The sequence below is a fragment of the Maylandia zebra genome, linkage group LG15 (genome assembly GCF_041146795.1).
Source record: "Maylandia zebra isolate NMK-2024a linkage group LG15, Mzebra_GT3a, whole genome shotgun sequence".
In the NCBI taxonomy this organism is placed as follows: domain Eukaryota; kingdom Metazoa; phylum Chordata; class Actinopteri; order Cichliformes; family Cichlidae; genus Maylandia; species Maylandia zebra.
Window position 1 is genome coordinate 19604282 of NC_135181.1, and position 23269 is coordinate 19627550.

Here is a 23269-nt window from a genome sequence, read left to right on the forward strand (position 1 = left end):
TCTCATGCATAAGTACTGATGGATGGATTCCATTATTTTGAATTGCAAAACAGAGGATGAGAATCTTTGTAAAATGTAACGACTTCAAAAAAGTTAAAATTAGAGCTGGAAAGGCTGGAATAGTAAGTGATACTAAAAAGAAAGAGCAGGAGGAACATTGTGATTCTAATTAGGTTTATTGGCAACAAGTCAGTAACATGATGGGGTATAAAAAGAGCATCTTAGAGTAGACAAAAATACATGTAGAGGACTCACTGACAGTTATCGCAAATGCTTAATTGCAGTTCTTCCTACCAAGAGCAGCACAAGTTGTTATTATGTTTAGGGGCCAATTAGGTTTTCACCCGGGCGAGGTAGGTTTAAACAATCTTTTTCCTTTATAGATCAAATTGTTTAAAAACTATCATACGTAGGTCATCTTGCCTTAAATTTGCTTGACGATTCGAAATGTGAAAGTGTGAGAAATATACACACACAAAAAGAAATCAGGAAGGAAGCAAATGTATTTCTATAACACTGTTTATTGTGAAAATGTCAAAATGTGTGTTTATGACAAACCATTGCATTTTGTTATTCAGCCTTTTTGGAATTGAGGTTGTATTAGCTAGTGTTTCCTGGAACCTCTGCTTTTCACAGAACTTTAATGTTATATTTTTATTTTTCTTCATTATGAACCTCTTTGTTTCATATGTTCAATTATGAAACATTAATTTATAATAATTTATAATAATGTAATAATTATAAATGGCGAGATGATTAGAATGCGTCCTCGTGTACTAGAGTGTATTACAAAGTGCTGTTGTGAGATTATTAGGGTATTTAGACTAATTACACAGCTCACAGCTGCCAAATATTCACAGTTTACACAACTTATTTGCTAATCAGATTAAGAAGAAGAAAATCACCATCAGTATTTACACAGACTACAATTTGTTGCTGTTTGTGTGATATTTCTGATCATTTCTTGCCCCATGAAAGCCTTGTGGAACGATTTAATACTAGTCAGATAATGTTTGCAGTGATTATGAATGCAGCAAAGTTTACAGTGCAAAAACAGTGTATGTTTTCTATATTCTCAGCCATCTTAATAACATTAATGTGAATTAAATCCTGTAATATTTGACAATAATAGATCAATCTATTTTGAAACAGAAGATGTATTAAGAAGCTCGTGCTTTATTATATCAATACATTTTTCTGACACAGGTTTGCCACAGGGAGAATAAGGTTCTCAAAATTACAACTCTTCCCATCCCACTCTTTTCTGAATACCATTTGTCAAAGAAGCTTTAATTCATTCTGCTTTGCTGCTTCTCTTTTTGTTCTGTTTGGTTCATTTGTTTGTTTTGGTAAAATGCAAGAGAGTATCTAACAAGTGTTGTAGAAACAGAAATACCCATTATAGAAACAAATCAGCATCATTTGCAATTGAGTAAAAGAGACTCAAAGCAAACTGTTCACTCTTGGATTAGACATGTTTACTCATGGTCAGCCATCTGAACCAGGGGGTATATATGCTGTCATAAAGATGGATGACGGGTGCAGCGTGGAGCACTCTGTGTCCAGTTAACCGTGATGGAGCTTTATGGAGAGCTACATCTGCACAAATCTGTGTTTTGGGTTTTTTTGTGTTGTTGTTGTTGTTGTTTTAAGAGCCTAAATGCAGTTTACACATGACAGCTGTTTGTGAAGTATGGGTATGTTTGTGCAGGTAACAGCCCATCGCAGCAGTTCACCACTGTGATCCATATGGTAACTCCTCTGCAGTCCCAGATATCCCCTGTGGTGAAGCTCATCATCGCTGTAGCCAAGTCCAAGTTCTGTGCACAGGTGGGATATGTGTCTGAACTTTGCTGTGATTTCTGCTGCGGTTCAGGAAAAAGATGAAAGAATGGTTTCACATATATGCAGTGAAATGCAAACAGTGTCAGGAGGTGTTAATTCTCAGTGATCTAAAATGTTTGACTTGACAGTTGATGTTTATGTTATCAATGTGTTTCTTCTATAACCTTGTCTCTCCATATCTCCTCCCTCCTTATTTCCCTTTTCTTTTGTCTCATTCCTACGTTTCCATTCCTTCATTATGTTTTCCTCATCTAACAGTAAGAAAATCAAAAAAAAATTTTTTTTTAAAAAAAGGTCTAAAAAATGAGAAAGTAGATAAGTGATTATTGTAGGTTTTATATTCCAGTTTCTGCTCCTTTTTCAAATAACATACCAAATATAATGTTTGTTTTTTGATAATTTGCTTTAAATCTTCACACAAGTCTTCTTGACCGCCGTAATTTATCTAGAAAGCTTTTAAACAAGCTTTATTATTCTACACATGTTATAAAAAGTACTAGAAAAAGGCACTAGAGTAATACCTGAGGACTAAAGGTCTGTTGCATAAGCAGTCTCTTATATAATGTGGATTTTTTTTAATGAAATATGTTGAATTAAGCTTTACTATAAATATTCATGTACATGTAAATATACTGAAAGTGCAATAGCTTTTGAAACAAACTCGGTGATGACTAACACAGTTCACGCACTCACAGGCTAATGGAAAAAGAACATTTTTTGTATTCTGGCACTAAAGATTATATATGTACTCACTCTGATAATAAGGTATTCTTTAGCAAGGGTTCTCTGTAAAGCAGAAGCCCCTGGCTGGTCTTTGCTTCTTGAAAAATAGGACGGACATTTCATTATGAGGAATATCAGCTCATTCAAAACCTTCTGTGGAGAAGCCTATTCACAACAATGTTTGGGCTTGTATAATATTAATGGACACCATGTTCTTTCCCCACACAGATTGTGGTTTTATGGAACTGCGACAAGCCTTTACCTCCTAGAAACAAGTGGCCCTCCACCAGTGTGCCTCTCACTGTCATTGAAGGACAGACCAAGGTAATGGCTGTTGACTTTTTTACATCCATTATGTATTAAAATAGATTTAAATTTAAAAACTTTAAAAACTGACCTGCTTAGGGGCACGCCAGATATGAAAGCGACTGAAACACTCAGCTGATGTTCTGGGAGCTGTGTTAGAGGAAGATGGAAAACAATAACACACAAAAAAAATAAATAACAATAACATAAATGAGAATATCATAAAGCTATAGGATTAGATGCTGTAAACTTACACTGTGTTATATAGTTTTCACATTTTATACCAGTTTTATGAAGTTTAAGGAAAATATATTCACCTGGTGGTTGCTGAGTGATGGCTGGAGATTGCTGGCGGTCACTAGGTGAAATTCATTGCAAAGAAGTTAATGGGGCCGAACTCGAAACCTCCTTGCAATGACTGTGGTCATAAGCAGATTACATGGAAGATGCTGACACTGTCTGCAAGCACTCGCTACCTCCTCACCCAGCGATAGTGAGAGGTAAAAAAAAAAGCAATCCCAGACCGTTTCTCTTCGAAGTAACGCAGCCAAAGCAGTTACAAGATGGCTTTTAATTTAGCACCCACTTTTTTTACCCAGCAACAGCCAGTATCATCCAACAGCCACCAGCCAGTCGAGGAACACATTTTCATATTGACTGGAGATTGCTGGAGGGTGTTCAATAGGTTCTAGGCCTGTGAGGCATAACTGTCAGTAATCTTTTATGATTAATAAACAGGAGTGCACATAAGTGGTCCGCAGGTGCGCATGCGCTGTCAAAATAAAAGACGCGCACCAGATAAGAAGTTTCAACGCGCGTTTGCGTACATATAAAAGGCACTGTCAAAGGAGCTTGCAAAGAAAAGCGCCTGCACTTCTTTAAGTTGCTTGAAGACGTTTCACCTCTCATCTGAGAAGCTTCTTCAGTTCTAAGGTCAAATGGTGGGGAGTCCCAGATTTAAACCTAGTGGGAGTTTCCCCCCACAGAGGGACAAAAGGACCCCCTGATGATCCTCTAATCACATGAGCCAAGGTGTGAAACTGGGTGTGGGTCCCAATCAGCCAGGGTTTCAGGTGAGCTCATTGTAATACCTGGCCCCACCTTATCATGTGATTTCCTGAGGTCAGATGGCCCAGGATGTGAGTGGGCGTTAAGGCGTCTGGGGAGGGATCTCAAAACTGGATTATAGATGGCAGAGAGTTGGTGTCGTAAACCCCCGCCTCTGTTCAAAGATGGTTGCTCACAGTGGACATAAATGGCTTCTTTCACTCCTCTTTCAAACCATCTGTCCTCTCTGTCCAAAATGTGAACATTGGCATCCTCGAAAGAGTGTCCTTTATCCTTAAGATGCAGATGGACTGCTGAGTCTTGTCCCGTGGAGGTGGCTCTTCTATGTTGTGCCATGCATGTAGAGGTCTGGGCATTCCTCGCTACACTGTACCGCATGCCCAGAACGCCTTGTCCTTAGAACTGAAGAAGCTTCTCGGATGAGAGGTGAAACGTCTTTAAGCAACTTAAAGAAGTCCAGACGCTTTTCTTTGCAAGCTCCTTTGACTGCAATGACCTGGATGACTGAGAACCTTCACAGACATATAAAAGGCACTGCTTTTGTCCGCTAGAGTGGGATTTTCACGGCATATTCTGCACCAGATCTCTGTGCGTTCATCATTTGTTTGAAGCCAGCTCACCTCCTGCAACCACTTTTCTGAGAATATGCGCTTCTTTTGCGGTTCGGACTCCTTCTGACATTTCTTTGGAGGTGGAGGAACACCAAAATAATTGCTTAAAGGAGCTTCTTCGACATCTTTAAGATGATGAAGATTCTTGGAAAAGATATCATTCACTTTTAAATGAATGAAAAACTTTATCACCACAAATCATAAGATAATTCTACCCCTGTATGGTTAACGATGGAATGTTCTGCTGGAATCATTGGAGAACTTTAGAAGCATTACTTACGTTGCTGTAGACCAAATACACTCTCATTGCAACAATAGTCTCTGATTTTAAAAATGAGTCTTTAATATGTGTTTAGTGTTTTGCAGCGAGGAATTTTGCTCTGTTTAGAGTCTCGGTCCATGATTAATGATTCAGTGAATGCAGCAAAATACCTCTGGGGATGCCAGATGTTCTCAGTCTTATATATTGTTATTATATTAACAGCAAAATAAATACAAGAGTGGGTCAGGATTATGGCTCAGTGAAGCTGAAATACACCAACCATCTACCCTACAGCGAGTATGAAATGACTACATATCACCATTATTAGTGACCATAAGACTGCTGCTCCTAACACTAAAGCAAGCAGTCTTTCTCACACTACATATACTACTACTAATAATAATGCATTACAGACTTTTGAATTGGTTTAGTCAGATGGGTTTTAAAGACCCTGATTTACATCACAGATGTTTTCAGTTACTGTTGCTGATTTACACTCTACAGGAATGTGTGGATGTCTCTTTGGTCCTGATTATGTCCTGGTAGTTTCTTCACATCTGGTAGTGTTAAAAACTCACTCATTTCCTTGTTGAACAACAGGAAAGCGATAAGATATATCGCTTGGTATAAAATTATTTCATTTCTTCCTGTTCTGGAAGAAAAACAACCTCACACACACTGTTCGTTTTTATCGATTTTGCTTTGGCACTCACAGCACTTGTTTAAAATTAAGAAAAGGTTATAGTTTTGATTGGAAATAAATAAGCATGTGGTTGCATTGTGTTTTAAAGCACACCACATGTTTTCAGAGTGGGTTTGTTTTGTTTGTTTGTTTTATTTTGTTTGTGCTTCTTCAGTTCTGGAACAACTGAGGGATATTCACACATAATAAACCCCAGCGGACCACCCAAGAGCTGAAGAATGTGAAGACGTCTCATGGATCTTCAAAACCTAGAAAAACTCGAGTCGCTTTCTTTTCAAGCTTTCAAGCTTTTTGTTCTGAACTGTAATCAGAGACTGGGACTCTTAATCTAAAAATATCAAACCCAAAATGATGTAATTGTAGATTGTAGTTTTTAGGCTGGGTTGACATAGTGTTAAATCAAATCCTGCCACATTTATTGGGTCCATATTAATTACAAGTCCCTTGTTTAAAGCCTCATAGCCCTGTAAAACATGTAAAAAATGAGTATTGCCACTGTGACATTGTAATGTTGGTTTGTGAATCTGCATTTTGAAGCCTCAACATTGGCATATGGGTGAAAACACAGAAACAACTACCTGCTAATTAGTACTAAATAACAGACTGACAAAATATTACATTTTCAAACACAAAAAATGAAACACAAACTTGTTAAACAGACTGTAGCAAACAGCAACCCATATCATTTTTCAGGCAATGTCATTAAAATGCTCCAAAAAGTGCCAACAGCACAAACACAGTGTCTGCTCAGCTCCAGTTCACTGACTCCTTTCAGCAGACGGCTACAGCTGCCTGTGTTGGGTCCAAACTCCGCTTCAGGTCCCAAAGTCAAACAAACTCTGTGGCATCACTGAGAGTTTCAAACTGTCTAAAGTCTTTCATCTTTAATAAAACGATCAGCATTGCTGCTTTACCAGGTGTAACAATTAACTTTAACATCCAGGCAGCCACGAAAAAAGAATTTATTAAATTTAATGGAGTTTGAAGTTAGCAGGGAGTTAGCTCACTAGTTTATCATAATATACCATGTTCTGACTGAGAGATTTCTGAAATTTTTAAATGTACAGCTCTGCTATCACTTCCAACATAAACGAAGACAGAAAACTAAACAGCAGTGACTTTTGTAGGGTTACTGAAGTTTGGCTAGCTGGTATATAATGATTTGCTACGTGATCACTAGCGACACAGATATGTTAGAATAACATAAACACAGTGAAGCTTGAGGGTGAACGTTAACCTTTTTCCACTTGATAAAAGTTAACGTGAGGGTTCCCAACGGTTAGGGACAAATGCAATTTCATGGCAGGATGCTGTAAACGGACAAAACTTCAGTCAGGAGAACAACTGAGATAATCCATCCACAGTATGAGGTTAGTCATTAATATACTGCTGCATGGGCTGGGCTGTAGTTACACGTAAGGTTTTAAAAACTGAGCTTCAAAATGAACAGTGGTAATAAAAACCGAAAGAGGCCGACAGTGATCACTGACTGTTTTTAGGGACTTGTTCAGATCTAACAGAACAAGATACAAAGCATTAAAACGTTAAAAACACAACACCTTTAATAAACACAGAGCAGTTTGGACCTGGAAGCAGGGTTCCTACGTCATCAGTTAAAGACGGGGTAGGTGATGTCAGTCTAAGTCTGTCTTTTATATGTAGCCTGCTTTAATCACTTGATTAGAAGGATAAAATATGTAAAGAAAGAGTGAAAAAGGTCTCCCTTCTCTCATTAACACCACTGTAATGTCCTTGGAATAAAAAAAAAAGAGAAACATGAATGAACCTCATTATATCTGTTTTCCACACCAAGTTCTAGGTTTAATTAAAAGCAGATATTGAGTATATTTTCATTTAATCCTACCTGAAGTCCTATGATCATGCAGCAGAGGGAGGGAATGATGTATAATGCTCTTTTCCTTTGTCAACTAAATTCTAATCCAGTGCTATTTCAAGTTTAAATAGACTCTTAATGATAAATTTGAAGCAGTGTGAGCTTTGATTGTTAGATATTAGAGCAAAGCCAAGAGTGTGACTTTGTTTCATTTGTTCTCATTTGCAATATTACTGGGTTGTACTCTGCCTCTATCTACATATACATGCTGTAAAAACTCATAGTTGTTACGGTATATTTAATAAACAGAAGAAAAATGTCACATTTTTTAAATACTTTAACCAACTGAGCTTCCTAAAATGCACTAAGTCAGATACTCACTTACTAAATGAAGCCTCCATACATGCCAGCATGTTTCTCTCTCTATGTCAATCTCTTAGTCGTCTAATTGCTTCTGTTTGTTTTCATGTAAACGTCTCCCTCTTGAAATGAAAGAACAATGTCTCCGCTGGTGACAGTAAAACGCATCTCAGCGACCATGTGTATGTGTGGTCCTATAATTAGACATGTGGTATATTGTCATGCAGCCCAGACAGATGCTCTTCACAGTATTTCCTTCCAAGTGCACGCTGTGTTTGCTCCCTCTGTAGCAACAATACACACACACACACACACATAGAGAGAGAGAAAGTTTGTCATTTGCCTCAGCAGAGCACAGCAGCAGAGTAATTTGCTGTTGGTTATGAGTGTATCTACTCTGTAATGCTGAGTGGATGCACTCCATCTACAAGCTTTTACTTCCCCTCTCTCCTTCAGTCTCTCTCTCTCTATCCTCAACCTCTGTCCTGCGCTTACCTTCAGTGTTATTTTTTCTCAAGTACGTTCAGAGTCACCTTTCAGTAAGTATTCAAACGACTCTTTAATTTACTTGATTATTTCTGAGAAGTTCTCATACTTAAATGAGCTCATTTTAATTAAATTTAAGTAGACCCTCATAGATTTGGGACTGGTCAACAACCAATTGGGAAACTATGGTTACTATGGAAAAAATATGTATTTCTTGACCAGTTGGCAAGTTTTTGCTGGAAGTTACTGGCTGTAGTTGGGTAAGATTGGTTGCAAAGAAAGTGCTGCACCAAAAATTCACATGAACACAACCTTGCTTGTTCGGGTCAAATCTGACCGATTTACAAATTAAAATATGGTGTTTTACATCTGATTGCCTCAAGGCCTCATGACATCCTCCACACTATGCACTTGAATATATAAAAAAGTGATGAGCACCTCTTTCACTGAATTTTGAGTGTTTTAATAAACTTTGTTTGACCAGAAACTCTGTGGTGTTTCCAGTCAAAGGTGACTGCCATAGGAAATGAATGGGAATAATAACAGTATTTATAACAGTATGTTTGCACTGAAGCACCGCAGCAATTTCCTAATGTTGTAAACCCGCTCAACATTTGGCAATAAAACCCTTTCTGATTCTGATTCTGATTCTGAATCCACCTCCACCCCGTTTGGCCCACTGAATGAGCAAATAAATGAAAGACCCACTGAACGACCCACTTAACTGAATTTGGTGATGAAAAATGTTTGTTATGTTAATTTAAGAGCTGTTAAAACTAAAAACGTGTTACTGGTAACACTAAAGTAAGGGGGTGGGGTGAACAAAACCACATTGTGGAAAGCAAAGAATAATTGAAACTCTTATATCTGCAAATGGTGAAGCAACATCATATTAAACCATATGGACTAAGAATGGGATGTTACTTAAGTTCATAAGAATGTGAAGGCAGACGATTAAATACTTTTGGCAGTACAGTGTGCATCCAAATTTGCTTCCATGACAGCAGTTTGTAGGAAATGTTATTGCTATATGTTAACATGGCGTCCAAAGGTCAGAGACCACTATTGACAGTCATGCTTTCATTTTGGGTTTGATTATAATTCAGTTGATTTTCACTGCATGAATTCCACAATTATGTGCTGTACGGTAGGCCATGTTGACTTGTGACAACATGTGACATCAGAAATTCTCTGCTCTCTGAGTGTCCAAGTGTCGCTCATAAATGATCAATGGGATTAAGGTCAGATGACTTAGGAAAAGTAGTTCTTTAAGTAGTTTCTGCAAATTATTGTCTTTGTTTTGTTTACTCACCAACTAGTTAAGCACTGCAATATGCTTAAAGAGAAAATTACTGGTTGATCAGAAACAAGTGGCTCCTCGTCATTAGACCTCCTTGATAAGCATTTATGACAGACAAATCAATATGATCAAAGAAGTGGTCAATATACTCCCCTCTGCTGCTGGTTATATGTTGACTACAGCTTTATCGATGTACTCTTAATATCACCTCTCCTGCCTTCAAGCAATGAATTTTATGTTTATAAGTTCATCTTGAAAATCGGTCCTCATTTCTTAGTTGTGCATTTAAATTACAGCGAAGGAGCATAAAATAGAAGTGTTCAAAGTGATCAAAAACTGCACAAAAAGTATTTATTGTGAGGCATGGACACATGCTCTCATCCTCTGGTGCAGTCTGGGACTAGAATATTGGGTCCTTTGAGTCCTGTTGTGAGGTGACGCCACCATGGATTGGGCTTCATCTACAGCTTCTGCTCAAGCGGGTTTGGTACCTGGAGGTTATGAAGGCCAGGTAAATGCCCTGTGCTCTTTGTCCCTGAGCCATTACTGAGGATTTTTTTCCCAGTGTGGGTGGTGTTCCCGGATTTATCAGACCAGCGTGTGCAAAAATAATGACAATATAAATATAGCTATATTTATTTTGGAATATCACTTGATATCAGAGAGTTGGTGAATACACATGTGACAGCAGGCATGTTCCTATAATGAAGGTGTAATGTAGCATAGTTTTATAAATCTTCTACTACATCAAATCTCCAGAAAACAAGACATCTGTCTTATCATAGAGCCAAAAGAACAAGTGCTGTCATTGTACAGAGGTCACGATACTTTTGGTCTCTATCAGTTCAACAAAAACTCCCAACTTCATTTTCTACTGTTGTTGTGGGTTTATTATGAGGAGTTTCCAAAGGTTTATGATAGTGGTAAGAGGGAACTGAATTAGTACCTACTCGGGTCGACTCAACGTGACTCAACTCGTTTTCCATAAGAATCGTAAAGTTGAGAGTCATCAAATTACAACAACGGTATGCTGAGAAGTAGGAAACTGTGAGCCTTTTTTGATTGTCATAGCAGGGTAAACACAGGCATAATTGTTTAAATTAATTATGGGCACATTCTATTAAGTGTGTCACATCTTGGCCCATGTAAATGGAACAGGGCCATAATTGATGTTATTAATTTTGCCCTGCAATGCCATGTCAAAATGGCTTCTGTTAAGGCCTGTTGTTGGGGCCTTTTTTCCTTTGGCTTTATCACTACAGGCAGAGGTAATTAATTACAGAAGTAATTACATTTCTCTTTCATTTAAATTATAGTTTAGTGGCTTTTTAACCCCATTTATGTCAGTGTCAGCGCAAACACATGACTAACACATGGCTGTTTTTTCCCCTTTTTTACTGCACAATACTCAGCTGACTTTGACTTTGACTTTATTATATTGTCAGGGCTCGTGTGCGGAGGCGAGGAAGGGATGACCCACATGCAGGACTCGTGGTGCAGAACGAGGTTTATTGAATATGTAGACAACAGATGATAGGATGGATGGCTGGCTGGCTGGCTGGATGGCTGGACTTAGCGGACTGGTAGACTGGCTGGCTAACTGACTGACTGGACGGAACACACGACAGAAACAACATCATCAATGACCCGACACTGAATGGGTAGAACAGAGGGCTTAAATACACAGACTGGTGATAATGATGATAATGAGGGACCGGTGAGTACACAGCTGAACATAATGAACTAATGATAATGGGAAGAGGATTGAACATAATACACACAGACCAAGGCTAACACAATAAAACAGGAAGTGGAACAGGCAGTAGATAAACAGTGAGTGTGAACTGAAAACACTGGGTCACCGACCCAGGAACCCTGACAGGACCCCCCCCCTTCAAAGGCCGGCACCCGACGGCCAAACGAAAAAGAACCAGAACAGGGCGGGCGGAGGGGGCCCAGGACGGAGGGACGGAGGCCACACAGAGACAGTTCGGGTGGGCGGCCACGTGGCCCGAGGCGAGACTGTTCCGGCGGACCGACCGTGCGGAAGGCAACGGCGGTGACGTGGACACAGTTCGGGAGGCCGGCAGTGCGGAAGGCAACGGCGGCCAGTCAGGCGAAGGTGAAGGCGGTCCGGAGGCCGGCCGTGCGGAAGGCAACGGCGGTGACGTGGACACAGTTCGGGAGGCCGGCAGTGCGGAAGGCAACGGCGGCCACTCAGGCGAAGGCGGTCCGGAGGCCGGCCGTGCGGAAGGCAACGGCGGCCACTCAGGCGAAGGCGGTCCGGGGGCCGGCCGCGCGGAAGGCAGCGGCGGCGGCGGAGGAGACGGAGCAGTTCAGGGGGCCGGCCGCGCGGAAGGCAGCGGCGGCTCTCCAGTTTTAGGCGTGCTGGCCATGGCCCGGTGGGCACAGGACCAGACGAGGCAGGATCAGGCGAAGCACAGGCCGGAGCTGCAGCAGGCGAAATAAAAGCCAAAGTCGAGGCTGGGCCAGACGAGGACGAAGGCTCCGAGGCCGGGCCAGACGAGGACGAAGGCTCCGAGGCAGGGCCAGACGAGGCAGAGGCAGGGTCTGAGGCCGGACCAGGCGAGGCAGAGGCAGGGTCTGAGGCCGGACCAGGCGAGGCAGAGGCAGGGTCTGAGGCCGGACCAGGCGAGGCAGAAGCAGAGCTAGGTGACAGCGAGGCATGAGGCTGGTGCGGTTCCCCTGAACCCCCAGTTGACGAAGAAGGTTGCCGGACGGGTTCCTCGGGCCCTCCAGCCGACGAGGCATGAGGCTGGTGCGGTTCTCCTGAACCCCCAGCTGACGAGGAAGGTTGCCGGACGGGCTCCTCGGGCCCTCCAGCCGACGAGGCATGAGGCTGGTGCGGTTCTCCTGAACCCCCAGCTGACGAGGAAGGTTGCCGGACGGGCTCCTCGGGCCCTCCAGCTGACGAGGCATGAGGCTGGTGCGGTTCTCCTGAACCCCCAGCTGACGAGGAAGGTTGCCGGACGGGCTCCTCGGGCCCTCCAGCTGACGAGGCATGAGGCTGGTGCGGTTCTCCTGAACCCCCAGCTGACGAGGAAGGTTGCCGGACGGGCTCCTCGGGCCCTCCAGCGAAAACGGTCTCAGAACCAGTGGGCACTGGAGCCCCTGGCACACACAGGACAGGGCCAGCGGGTGCGGAAACCCCTGGCTGAGGAGCGGCCGGGCCAGCGGGTGCGGAAACCCCTGGCTGAGGAGCGGCCGGGCCAGCGGGTGCGGAAACCCCTGGCTGGGCAGCAGGGTAGCTCACAGCAGGCTCTGGGTACTGAACAGGTTGGTGGACGGGCGACTGGACTACTGGTGACTGGACAGGAGGCGACTGGGCTACTGGTGACTGGACAGGAGGCGACTGAGCTACGGGTGACTGGACAGGAGGCGACTGAGCTACGGGTGACTGGACAGGAGGAGACTGAGCTACGGGTGACTGGACAGGAGACTGAGCTACGGGTGACTGGACAGGAGACTGAGCTACGGGTGACTGGACAGGAGCGGACTGGAGAGCAGGTGAGTGAACTGACGGGGCTGGAAGCTGAACAGCAGGTGAGGCTGACGACGGAGCTGAGGTTGGTGTGGCTAATGGCTGGGCTACAGACTGAGCTAATGAGGGAGATAAAGCTACAGCCTGAGCTAGTAAGGCCGGTGCCTGAGCAGGGGACACTTCAGCCAGCCTAACCAGGGATAAAGCTAGTGCGTGAAAGGCTGGGTCAGGAGGTGGATGAAGTGGTGGACTGATTAGCTCTTCCGTGCCTCCAGAGCGTGAGGGCACTGGCTGGAGAGCCTCAGCTGAGTCTCTAGGGGGGTCAGGCTGGATCCTGGCCGTCCTCAGCCTAGGTGCTGGGACAGGCACGGGAGGTGGCTGGACACCAGTCACCCCCACTCGAGAAACCGAAGCGGGTGTGGCGGTAGACTGGGTCGCAGCTGCCCTCCTCCTGGGAGCTGGCACTGGTGTGGGGGTAGACTGACTGACGGGAGTGGAGATAATGACTGGGTGTGTGATGTTATCAGGTTTATTGGGGATTGTTCTGGTTTTCCTGCCACCACTATTTACAGTCTTTGGGAGAGCAGAGCAGAACAAATCTTCCCAGTCCACAGAATCTTCCAGGAGGGAAACATCCCACGAATCAGAGATGGGGTTATTGTGCGTTTTGAGTGAATAATCAGATGGTGAGTGCGAAAAACAGTCACTGGAGCTCACCATCGGGAGTGGCTGAAAGTGGTCCGTTTTATGGCGGCGTGTGCGCCGATTTCTCCGGGAGGAGGAAGCGGGCGGGGTACACGTCCGAGCCTCTGGCACGGGAGCCTCTGTTGAGCCGAGGTGGAAGACGGAGCCGCTGTGCCGTGACGAGGTTGAAGGTCCGGTGAATGAGGCAGGTGATGTGTGAGCGTGGAGCGGAGTGGCGAGAGAGGGAGCGGCCGAAGCGTGACGTGAAACATCCACTCTCCGCGGCAGATGCTCCGGTGCAGGTGAGGCAGCAGGTGGGGGAACGCGGCGTCTCCGAAGCCCGCCCAGAGCCAAGCGAGTGCCCTCGAAGACGTGCTCTCGCTCCGCGAAGAGCCGCTGTCTCTCCTTGAGTTTTTCAGCCCACAAGGAGAGCGCTACCTCCTGCCGCTCGTAGAGGTCCGAGTCCGCTGGGTCAAAAGCGTGTCTTCTTGGCACGGGTCGGGTCATTCTGTCAGGGCTCGTGTGCGGAGGCGAGGAAGGGATGACCCACATGCAGGACTCGTGGTGCAGAACGAGGTTTATTGAATATGTAGACAACAGATGATAGGATGGATGGCTGGCTGGCTGGACTTAGCGGACTGGTAGACTGACTGACTGGACGGAACACACGACAGAAACAACATCATCAATGACCCGACACTGAATGGGTAGAACAGAGGGCTTAAATACACAGACTGGTGATAATGATGATAATGAGGGACCGGTGAGTACACAGCTAAACATAATGAACTAATGATAATGGGAAGAGGATTGAACATAATACACACAGACCAAGGCTAACACAATAAAACAGGAAGTGGAACAGGCAGTAGATAAACAGTGAGTGTGAACTGAAAACACTGGGTCACCGACCCAGGAACCCTGACATATATATGATAAATGGCCTGTATTTATATAGCGCTTTACTAGTCCCTAAGGACCCCAAAGCGCTTTACACATCCAGTCATTCACCCATTCACACACTATTGACCTTGACTATTGACAACCTTGAAAAGCTTTGTACTTTTGAGTCCTATTGTTTAAATTATTGTAATGACATTGTAAAAAAAAACAGTCATTGTTAGTGTTGGGGGAAAACTCTGTAAAAGACCCAGGAGAAATAAAGACACAATGAGACAAAGTTACTTTCTTTATCAAACGTGTACACGGGTGAGCTGCTAAGAACAACTCACACCATGCACAGTGGCTTGGTAATTTTTATAGGAAAGACAGTGAGAACAGGATAAGAAAATACAAAACAAATAAAATAAACAACTCCATATGTGGCGCTAGTCTCGTCAGCAGAGAGCTGGGAGAAGGCTGTGAGAGATAAAACAATCTAAAACAATATGTCCCAAAACAGTATGTCTTTGCTGAGAAAGTCTAAAAAGATAATTCTAAACTAATCTAACCATAGGGAGAGGGCAGACAAAAGGCATCTTTGTACATTTAAAAGAAGGTAAAGAAACATAGAATCATTTTTCCTGTAACATTCCCTCCTGTTTTAACTTATTTTAAATGTATACAACAATTGTCTGTGAAGGTTATTTATTAAGTATCTTAAGCAATTTTTTAATTTTCAAAATGTCAGCATAGCAGAAATGGAAATCATTTGGTCTAAAGATTAAAACAAAATAAAATAATAAAAAGAAAAAGAAAAACATAGTAAATGAAAATCATAGTAAATGAAATAACAAGTGGAATAAACAAGAAAAAATAATAAAACTAAAACTACAAAAAATAAAAGATAAAAACCTTATATTTTAAAACGAAAACTACAAAAAATAAAAGGGTGAAAAGTAAAATGAAAACTTTATATTTAAAAATGATGAAAACCTAATATGTAAAATGAAAACTTCAAAAAATACAAGGATGAAAACCTTATACTTAAAATGATGCAAACCTTAAATTGAAAACTTTATATGTAAAATAATGAAAACTTCATATTTAAAATGAAAACTTCAAAAAATAAAGGATGAGAACTTCAAAAAATAAAAGGGTGAAAACCTTATATTGTACCTGCATAAACTACTAATGTGTTAATCAGTGCATGATCACTTGAAAAAGGCAGAAGTCATTTTTAATCACCACGTCATTCATTAGCAGTTATTACAAGTTCTCCTCTAACAGAATTGCAACGGGATGCTGTTCTTCTTTAGGCACGGCAACATAAGCAGTCATTGTAGTTGTTATCATCTTTGAAATCATTACTCTTAGACATGGCGGTGTAGCTGCTCCAGATGTGTGGTCAGTGACATATTTTTGCAGAATGGACAAATTCTGCAAAGTTTCATAAATGTCTCCTCCAGTTTCGTATCCATCAGGGATAAAAGTGCAACATGTTTCCCCGATCAGCTTGCAAACTCCTCCTTGTGATGCTGTTAGCAGGTCTAGTGTCAGTCTGTTCTGCAGCACCATCGTTCTGATGGCCTGCTGTTCTCCTGCTAAGGCGGTTCCAGGGCCTTAGTTAAGTTGATGTGTCGTAGCAGAGCATATCGGTTGATTTCCACATGATCCCGCACCTCGGCAACTCCAATGCCGGGGATCAAGCTCTGTAAGAATTTCACTCCTCCTCAGATGCGAAACTCTGGTTCCTTTACTGCTTGGTGCCGTCCGTGCACATCCTGTCTGGTAATGAGTCTTTGTTTGTAGTATCATTCGGTAGCTGTAGTTGGAGCGACAGTTGAGGCTCACCAGTGTCGCATTACTGGCACAGGTTTCGTTGAGTGAACAGTCCATACACTTCCTCTCGTTCCTTGGTGGGCAGAAAGTGTATATGTATTTGCATAGCAGTCAGTTTTATTATTCAAGTAAGCTGTAGTGTTCATAAACTGCCACCAGAAATTAGTGGCATAGCCATGGGGAAACTTGGTGTACTTTCCTTTGTCATACAGTGTCTGCCTTTTCTCCATATAACGTGACTTGTTGTCCCTCACGGAAGCAAAGGTGAGGAGCCCGGCCATGGTCAGGGCCGCTGCAGTTGTTAAGAGCCACCACCTCATGACGACGGGACACACCCTCCTGTCGCGAGTAGACCCCCCGGCCAGGAAAGCTGACCCCTCCACCGGGCGAGATCACAACAAGTGGGCGAGCCTGCCGTCAGCTGTGTTTAGATGGCTTCACTTACTGGCTCTGATGGATGCAAGATGGTCGTTCCGCTATTTTGCAAGCTCCAGTTTTTCCTTTGGAGCACTTTGATCAGAACCCAGTCACCGGGCTGTGATCTGCAAGACACTTGATAGACATCATTACATTCTTCGTCATTTACAATCATCTCTTTATTTTCCTACAACTTAGACATACATTTTGCTACTGAAATTGTATCTGCCTTTTTCACTGGGTAGATTTCTGGCCACTTTGAGAATACATCTATAACCACTAGGGTGTATTTTTACCCTTGGCATTCATTTAGCTCAATAAAGTCCATATGGATTGTGTGGTCTCAGGTTTCCCTGAGCATTACATTTTTGACACGTCATGCATGTTCTGACAAATTGTTTTGCTGAGGTTTCAAAATTTACAGTGTAGAATTTACAGTGTAGAAATGAGAGTATTGTGTAGAATTTACAGTGTAGAAATGAGAGTTGACAATACTGGTCAGTCCCCCCGTTGACAAATGCGTACAGCCATGAGTCACTAATGCCGCCATTTTGTGGAGGAATTTTGGCAACACTGGCTTGCCATAACACATCATTAAGTCGTTTGTCAGAACTGCACCGTGTTTTAGCCATTTTGCCTGCTCTGCTGTGCTTGCTGCTTTTTGTTCATTTTTCAACACATCCAGTGGAATCTGATGTGTGTTTACTGCCATCAATGTGATGTTTGCCTGTTGTGCCGCCTATTTTGCTGCTCTGTCAGCAAAATTGTTGCCTGTAGTAATGAAAGAGTCAGTAGGCGTTGTAAGAGGTTGGCATGGTGAACTGGTTTGCCAGTTGGTGTAATCATTCCTCTGGTTTTCCAGATTTTTTGCAAAATGATGCACAGCAGAGAAAACATACTGGCTGTCTATATAAATGGTTATTTGTTTATCTTTGTGTATTTCACATGCGCAACAATCTCGTGTGAAGTGACCTTCCTCTCCACGGTTCTAGCAGGCGTTGTCTCTATGTTATCTGCTGTTTCTGCGTGGCTGTCTGCGGCCTTGGTGTTTGTGACTTTGCTCGCCTCTCTGTTCCTGATAGCCACCTGCGAATTAGTGTTTTAGTCTGTTGTCAACAGTCAGCCTTATTTTTAAGTTACAGAATGCTTCTCCCTTTTTTTGTTTTTTTGTTTTTTTTGTTTGGGAGAATAGATGCAACTCTACATTTTCACTTAAGGCAGTTTAAGATAATTTCTAGTTCTTCAAACAATGCATGGATCTCACACATTTCAAACTTTCAAGTTAGGGTTGTTTCCCATTTATACAAATATATATATTTAACTTTGCATTGCTCACAGCTCATAGCTCACAGCTCTAAACCTAGGCATTTTTCAATCATATGCCTAATCACTATGTGTCACTGTGATTCTCAAGTATGGTCACAAGTTCGTTTAAATTCATTTCCAAAACCAACAAAATAATCAAACAAAACCAAAAAACATAAACGTGTCAGGACACAAAAGAAAAAAGAAAAATGCTGCCACCCGAACAAGGCAGAAGTCTGCATATGTTGGCTTTTAATAGCATGCAGCTTGTAACATAGTAGACTAATGTGCCTGTGTTAATTCAGCTCCATATTATTGTGTGAAGTTCCACTGGGTTGGGAGTGGTTTTGTGTGTGTCACATTTTTGGTGAGCCAATGGCTGGAATGAGGTTGGACTAATTAGAGGCAGGTGTACTTGACTGCACTGATACACTGGTCTACTTATAGCCCACACTACAAACACTGCTGTGTCGTTTTGTCTCTCTGTGCAGGTATGTAATGTGATGAAATCAGATATGTTTGGGATGGATGGGTTTTGCGCTATGAATTTTATATTAAGTGTGTCGTTTTGTCTCTCTGTGCAGTCCAGGGCCTATTATATGCCACAGCCTAAAGGCAGCAGAGTTCCAGAGGCTTGAGTGACCACTGACTATATGCTTGCAGGGTGGTGGGTCTCCAAGGACAACTTCTAACCCTGTTAAAGGCAACATGTGGAGTGCAACTTGGCTGTGTGGCATAGCTGGCTCTGGCCTTGGGACTGTGTGTTTTTATACAATTCTTAAGTGGGACACTGGACTGTTTTATCTTTTATCTCTTGATATATTTTTCGTCAATAAATTATCTTTTAGAATTTTATTGACTGACATCTTTTTGCCCACGACTGAGACGGTTGGTGAGACCTAGAGTCTTTCTTTGGGTGTGTTACAGCAGCTTCTGCTCTAAAAGAAACAAATAAATAAAAAGAAAAGAAAATGTGGAACATGCTCATCAGCTTAGCAGTGTCTACATATTTAATTCAGCTTCTCAATCCTGTAGTTTTAGCTGTTGTCTACAGGGTTTTGCTTATTGGTTGTTATTATAGGTGTGCTCTATATCTCAGCAATGTGTCATTCTAGGATGATAGGTTTCAAGCTGGTCAAGTGCCTCTATGCACTTCATTAGTTTAGTTATTCTCCGTATTGTCTTCATCTCACATGTCATTACACTGAGTTTCAGCAAACCTTAAGCTTGATGCAGACTACTGTTTAACAATTATCCACCTCACATCATAACCGATTAAGGTGCCTCTTCATATTAATATTGTCATTGTTAATATTATCCTCTTTGTCTTATATAACAGCAATAGCATATTATAATATTTTATCAGTGTGTACCACTATACTACTCCTGAGCCAATTTGTTAGTTAGGATCATCTTATTCAGCAAACAGATAATTTAGAATTCATCCAATCTACGGTCACATTTGTTCTCTCTGTTGCATGGCGGACCAGGCAGTTCTATTATAATATATTATTTATATTTTATTTTGTATCCATCAAGGGCTTCAGATGACCTGCAGTATCATCCTTTTCCCAGGGTGGAGACAGTTACCTTTTCACACACTGTCCTTGGCTGAACAATGACACAGCCTTAATATACTTTATTTATGTTATTAAAATATTTTCGTGTGAATTATTTGCTTTATATTCATTTTATACATGCTGGGCATGGTCATCATGCCAACTGTGTTTCATTGTTAATATCACTTTACAGGTTGTTATCCTTGCTATTATTAATTTCAAATACTCTAAAGATCATTTCTACTGTAATTTTCCCTTTGTTTATCTTTATTTCGTACTTTTTATATTTATATCTACTCAGTGGGGTCTGTTTTCAACCCTTTTAAACTACTACAAAACTACTGTGATCTCTAGTTTTCACTTAATAAAGGATTATTATGTTCTTCCTGATATGGGTGGTGCTGCAGATGCGGCTGCAGGAATGGGTGATGGTTTACTAAAAGGATTGTGGGAACTGCACAGTGTCTCGTCTTCTGGTTTTACTAAACTGGCAGTTGAGTTCTGTTCTTCTGACTGTTTATATTTTGTTTTCTTAAATCTCTCAGTTTACAGACACTGTTTTTGTCCGGCGTCTGGACTTTTCTTTTCTCACCACTGCTCGTCAGCAGGAATGAGTTTTAATTTCACTTGCTTGATTACCCATCTTATTTATGTATTTACTTATTTTTGTTTATTAAGTAATATATACACGATACAGCTGCTATCACCTTCGCTGGTATTAGAGACGAGAGTGGTTGCTCACACGCCCTTCTACTTTCGGACTATTTCCAAAAGCGGTGTGAACTTTACGAGACGGAACTCGACCGTTCTCTCAACTCACCAGCACGTCAGTGAATAGCAGTAAAAGAAAAACACAGTAGGAGCAGCTCAGTCTCTTATTGGACCGTGAAAATTCAGCTTGCTCCGTTAATTAAAACAATACACACACACATACATTCACATTCACACTTATTCGCGCGATCGGAACCCTTATCATAAGGGGAGCTGCCAGTCTTTCTGTAGACGAGCTACTTATTCCCTTGACCCAGCTGGGGGAGCTACCCAGAGCTCCAAACCTAACCCACAAGAGTGGGGAGCTTCCAGTCGACGAGCTCCAAGCTACCAGCCGACGAGCTACTTTAAACCCACAGAAGTGGGGAGCTTCCAGTCGCGACGAGCTACTTTCGCTATTTTAAATTCCCTGAATTTAAAATACGATTTTACGCAAGATTGTGTCAGTGTGTCTGTATCTACCTGGTCAGTGTCGCCGGGTCTGGTCCACCTCGATCGGGCCCCACCACCGTGGGTCGCTTTCTAAGAACGTTGGCCAAGACTCGAATTTAACGCCCTTGGTCTTTGACCACACACCTAGTGTGTGGGCTGTCGACAGACGAGCAACGTGGACTGGTCACGGAGATGGGACACGATGGAGGCGCTCCGGCTCCGAAGGACCAAGAAATGTTGGGGGAAAACTCTGTAAAAGACCCAGGAGAAATAAAGACACAATGAGACAAAGTTACTTTCTTTATCAAACGTGTACACGGGTGAGCTGCTAAGAACAACTCACACCATGCACAGTGGCTTGGTAATTTTTATAGGAAAGACAGTGAGAACAGGATAAGAAAATACAAAACAAATAAAATAAACAACTCCATATGTGGCGCTAGTCTCGTCAGCAGAGAGCTGGGAGAAGGCTGTGAGAGATAAAACAATCTAAAACAATATGTCCCAAAACAGTATGTCTTTGCTGAGAAAGTCTAAAAAGATAATTCTAAACTAATCTAACCATAGGGAGAGGGCAGACAAAAGGCATCTTTGTACATTTAAAAGAAGGTAAAGAAACATAGAATCATTTTTCCTGTAACAGTTAGCATATTATTGCAGTTCGAAATTGCAAATAACCAGAAATATTGTTTGGATATGGGGATGAGGGATTTATTAAAGTCTTCATTACCAATAGTATAACTCTTCTTAAACTACAAATATAACTATTGTTTTTCAAGTAAACTATTCATCATGAGAGAAAATGGCTGTTGATAGGTTATGATCATCTTTCAGATACCTACATGGTCTTTGACCTTTAACTTTAACTTAGAAACTTCTTGATATATCAATGGCATAGAATCAGAAAAGACATCTCCAAAGACTATCCTTTAAGTAACAGAAGTCATGGCAAACATAAAGAGAGGAAATGAGTGGAACGAGAGCAACAAAGATAAAGTTCAGACCACTGAACTGCCCGAGATTTAAGTGGGATCTAATCTCTGTCTAGAGGCAGAAAAGCATTGACACTAGCCACAGGGAAGCATGGTTGTGTGATGGAAGGGTGGTAAATTTTAGCCAGTAAGAGGTTTTGAGGGCTAGTGCCAATACCGATGTCTACTGCTGAAGGGTACTGTTTTGTGTTTTAAGCAAGTTTAAGTTGAGCTTAAGTTGGACAATTTTCAGCCCAAAGAAACTTTTATAAAGTCTTTATATAGATGCATAGAGGGCACTATACACAAAACTATGGTAAAATACAGTGAATGCTAAGATGTAAAAAGTAGATTTACTGTGTTAATCTTTCTAAATCATGTTTTAGGCCCCAGTCATTCTATGGCAATCACCAGTTACTAGTGAAAAATTGTAGCTGGCTAATGGTTGCTGTAGCTTTTTAGTGGGACTAGCTGAAATTGGCTACAAAGAGACATATGATGCTGCAACACAAATGTCGTTGAGATTGTGCAGGTCGCTAGCAGGCTGTATTGGTCACCAGTACTTTGTTTGGAAGACACCAGCTTGGCTTCAAACTCTCACAAACTACTATCCAAGCTGTAGTAAAACTGTGAAAAGTGTAAAAGTGAAAGTAGAAGCTTTCCTTTTTGAAATGTGGTGGTTGCAGCAATAAGGCACAACCTTTACTTTGAAGGTGAACATTCTCCATTTCTGCTTTGTGTCACACTTATTTAAGTTGTAACAATCACATAGGTGGTGGTGGAGCCCTTTACGAATTATTTCACCCAGCAAGCAACCTCCAGCAACCAGTTACCAGCCCATTTTTCTAGTGACCAACATAGACAGGCGGTCATAACTAGTTTCCAGGCTTGTCTGACTGTGTTAGGGTACCTGGGTCATTGACCCAGTGTTTTCAGTTTTGTACTTTTATTTGTGTTCTCATCTTGGTTTATGACTGTGAGGGTTTTGGTTTCTGTTTTGCATTTCTATTTCTCCAGTTGTTCTTAGTTTGTGATTTTGTAGTTCTTATGGTTTCCATACTCCCTCTGTTCTGTGTCCAGTGTGTGTCTCTGTGTCTGCCCTGGTCCTACATCTCTGTGTTCCCTATGGTGCAGTGTCTGCTTGTGAGTCTGTGTCTGGAAGTTCAGTCCGTGTTTCCTGTTTTACTTTGAAGGTCCGTGTCTTATGTTAATGTGTCTGGTTTTGGTTCCCTTGTCTCATTAGGCCTGATTTGTCCCAGGTGTGTTTCCCTCCTGTCTCCCATTCCCTGATTGCTCCCTCTGTGTATTTAAGCCCTGTGTTTTCCTTTGTCTGTGTTGTGGTCTCCAGTATTCCATGCTGTGTGTTCTGCCTATCAGCCTGTTTTTGCTTGGTTTATATTTCCAGTTTA

The 23269-nt window shown here is 42.1% G+C and overlaps 1 protein-coding gene and 1 long non-coding RNA gene across 3 annotated transcripts in view; one reads left to right on the forward strand and one right to left on the reverse strand.

The window, feature by feature from the left end:
• Positions 1–23269, forward strand: part of LOC101482519 (exostosin-1) — a 374234-nt gene that overhangs the window by 330039 nt on the left and 20926 nt on the right. For both annotated transcript variants that reach the window (XM_012919002.3, XM_004550629.4), the window contains 2 exons: positions 1712–1830; positions 2797–2892. In XM_012919002.3, the coding sequence (XP_012774456.2) occupies positions 1712–1830; positions 2797–2892 (215 nt within the window). The remainder of the gene's footprint in view (positions 1–1711; positions 1831–2796; positions 2893–23269) is intronic.
• LOC143412653 (uncharacterized) lies at positions 14866–21524 on the reverse strand. The gene is made up of 2 exons (XR_013093160.1): positions 20920–21524; positions 14866–17908 (listed from the first exon to the last, which is right to left on the reverse strand). It is a non-coding gene; the product is annotated as an uncharacterized LOC143412653 (long non-coding RNA).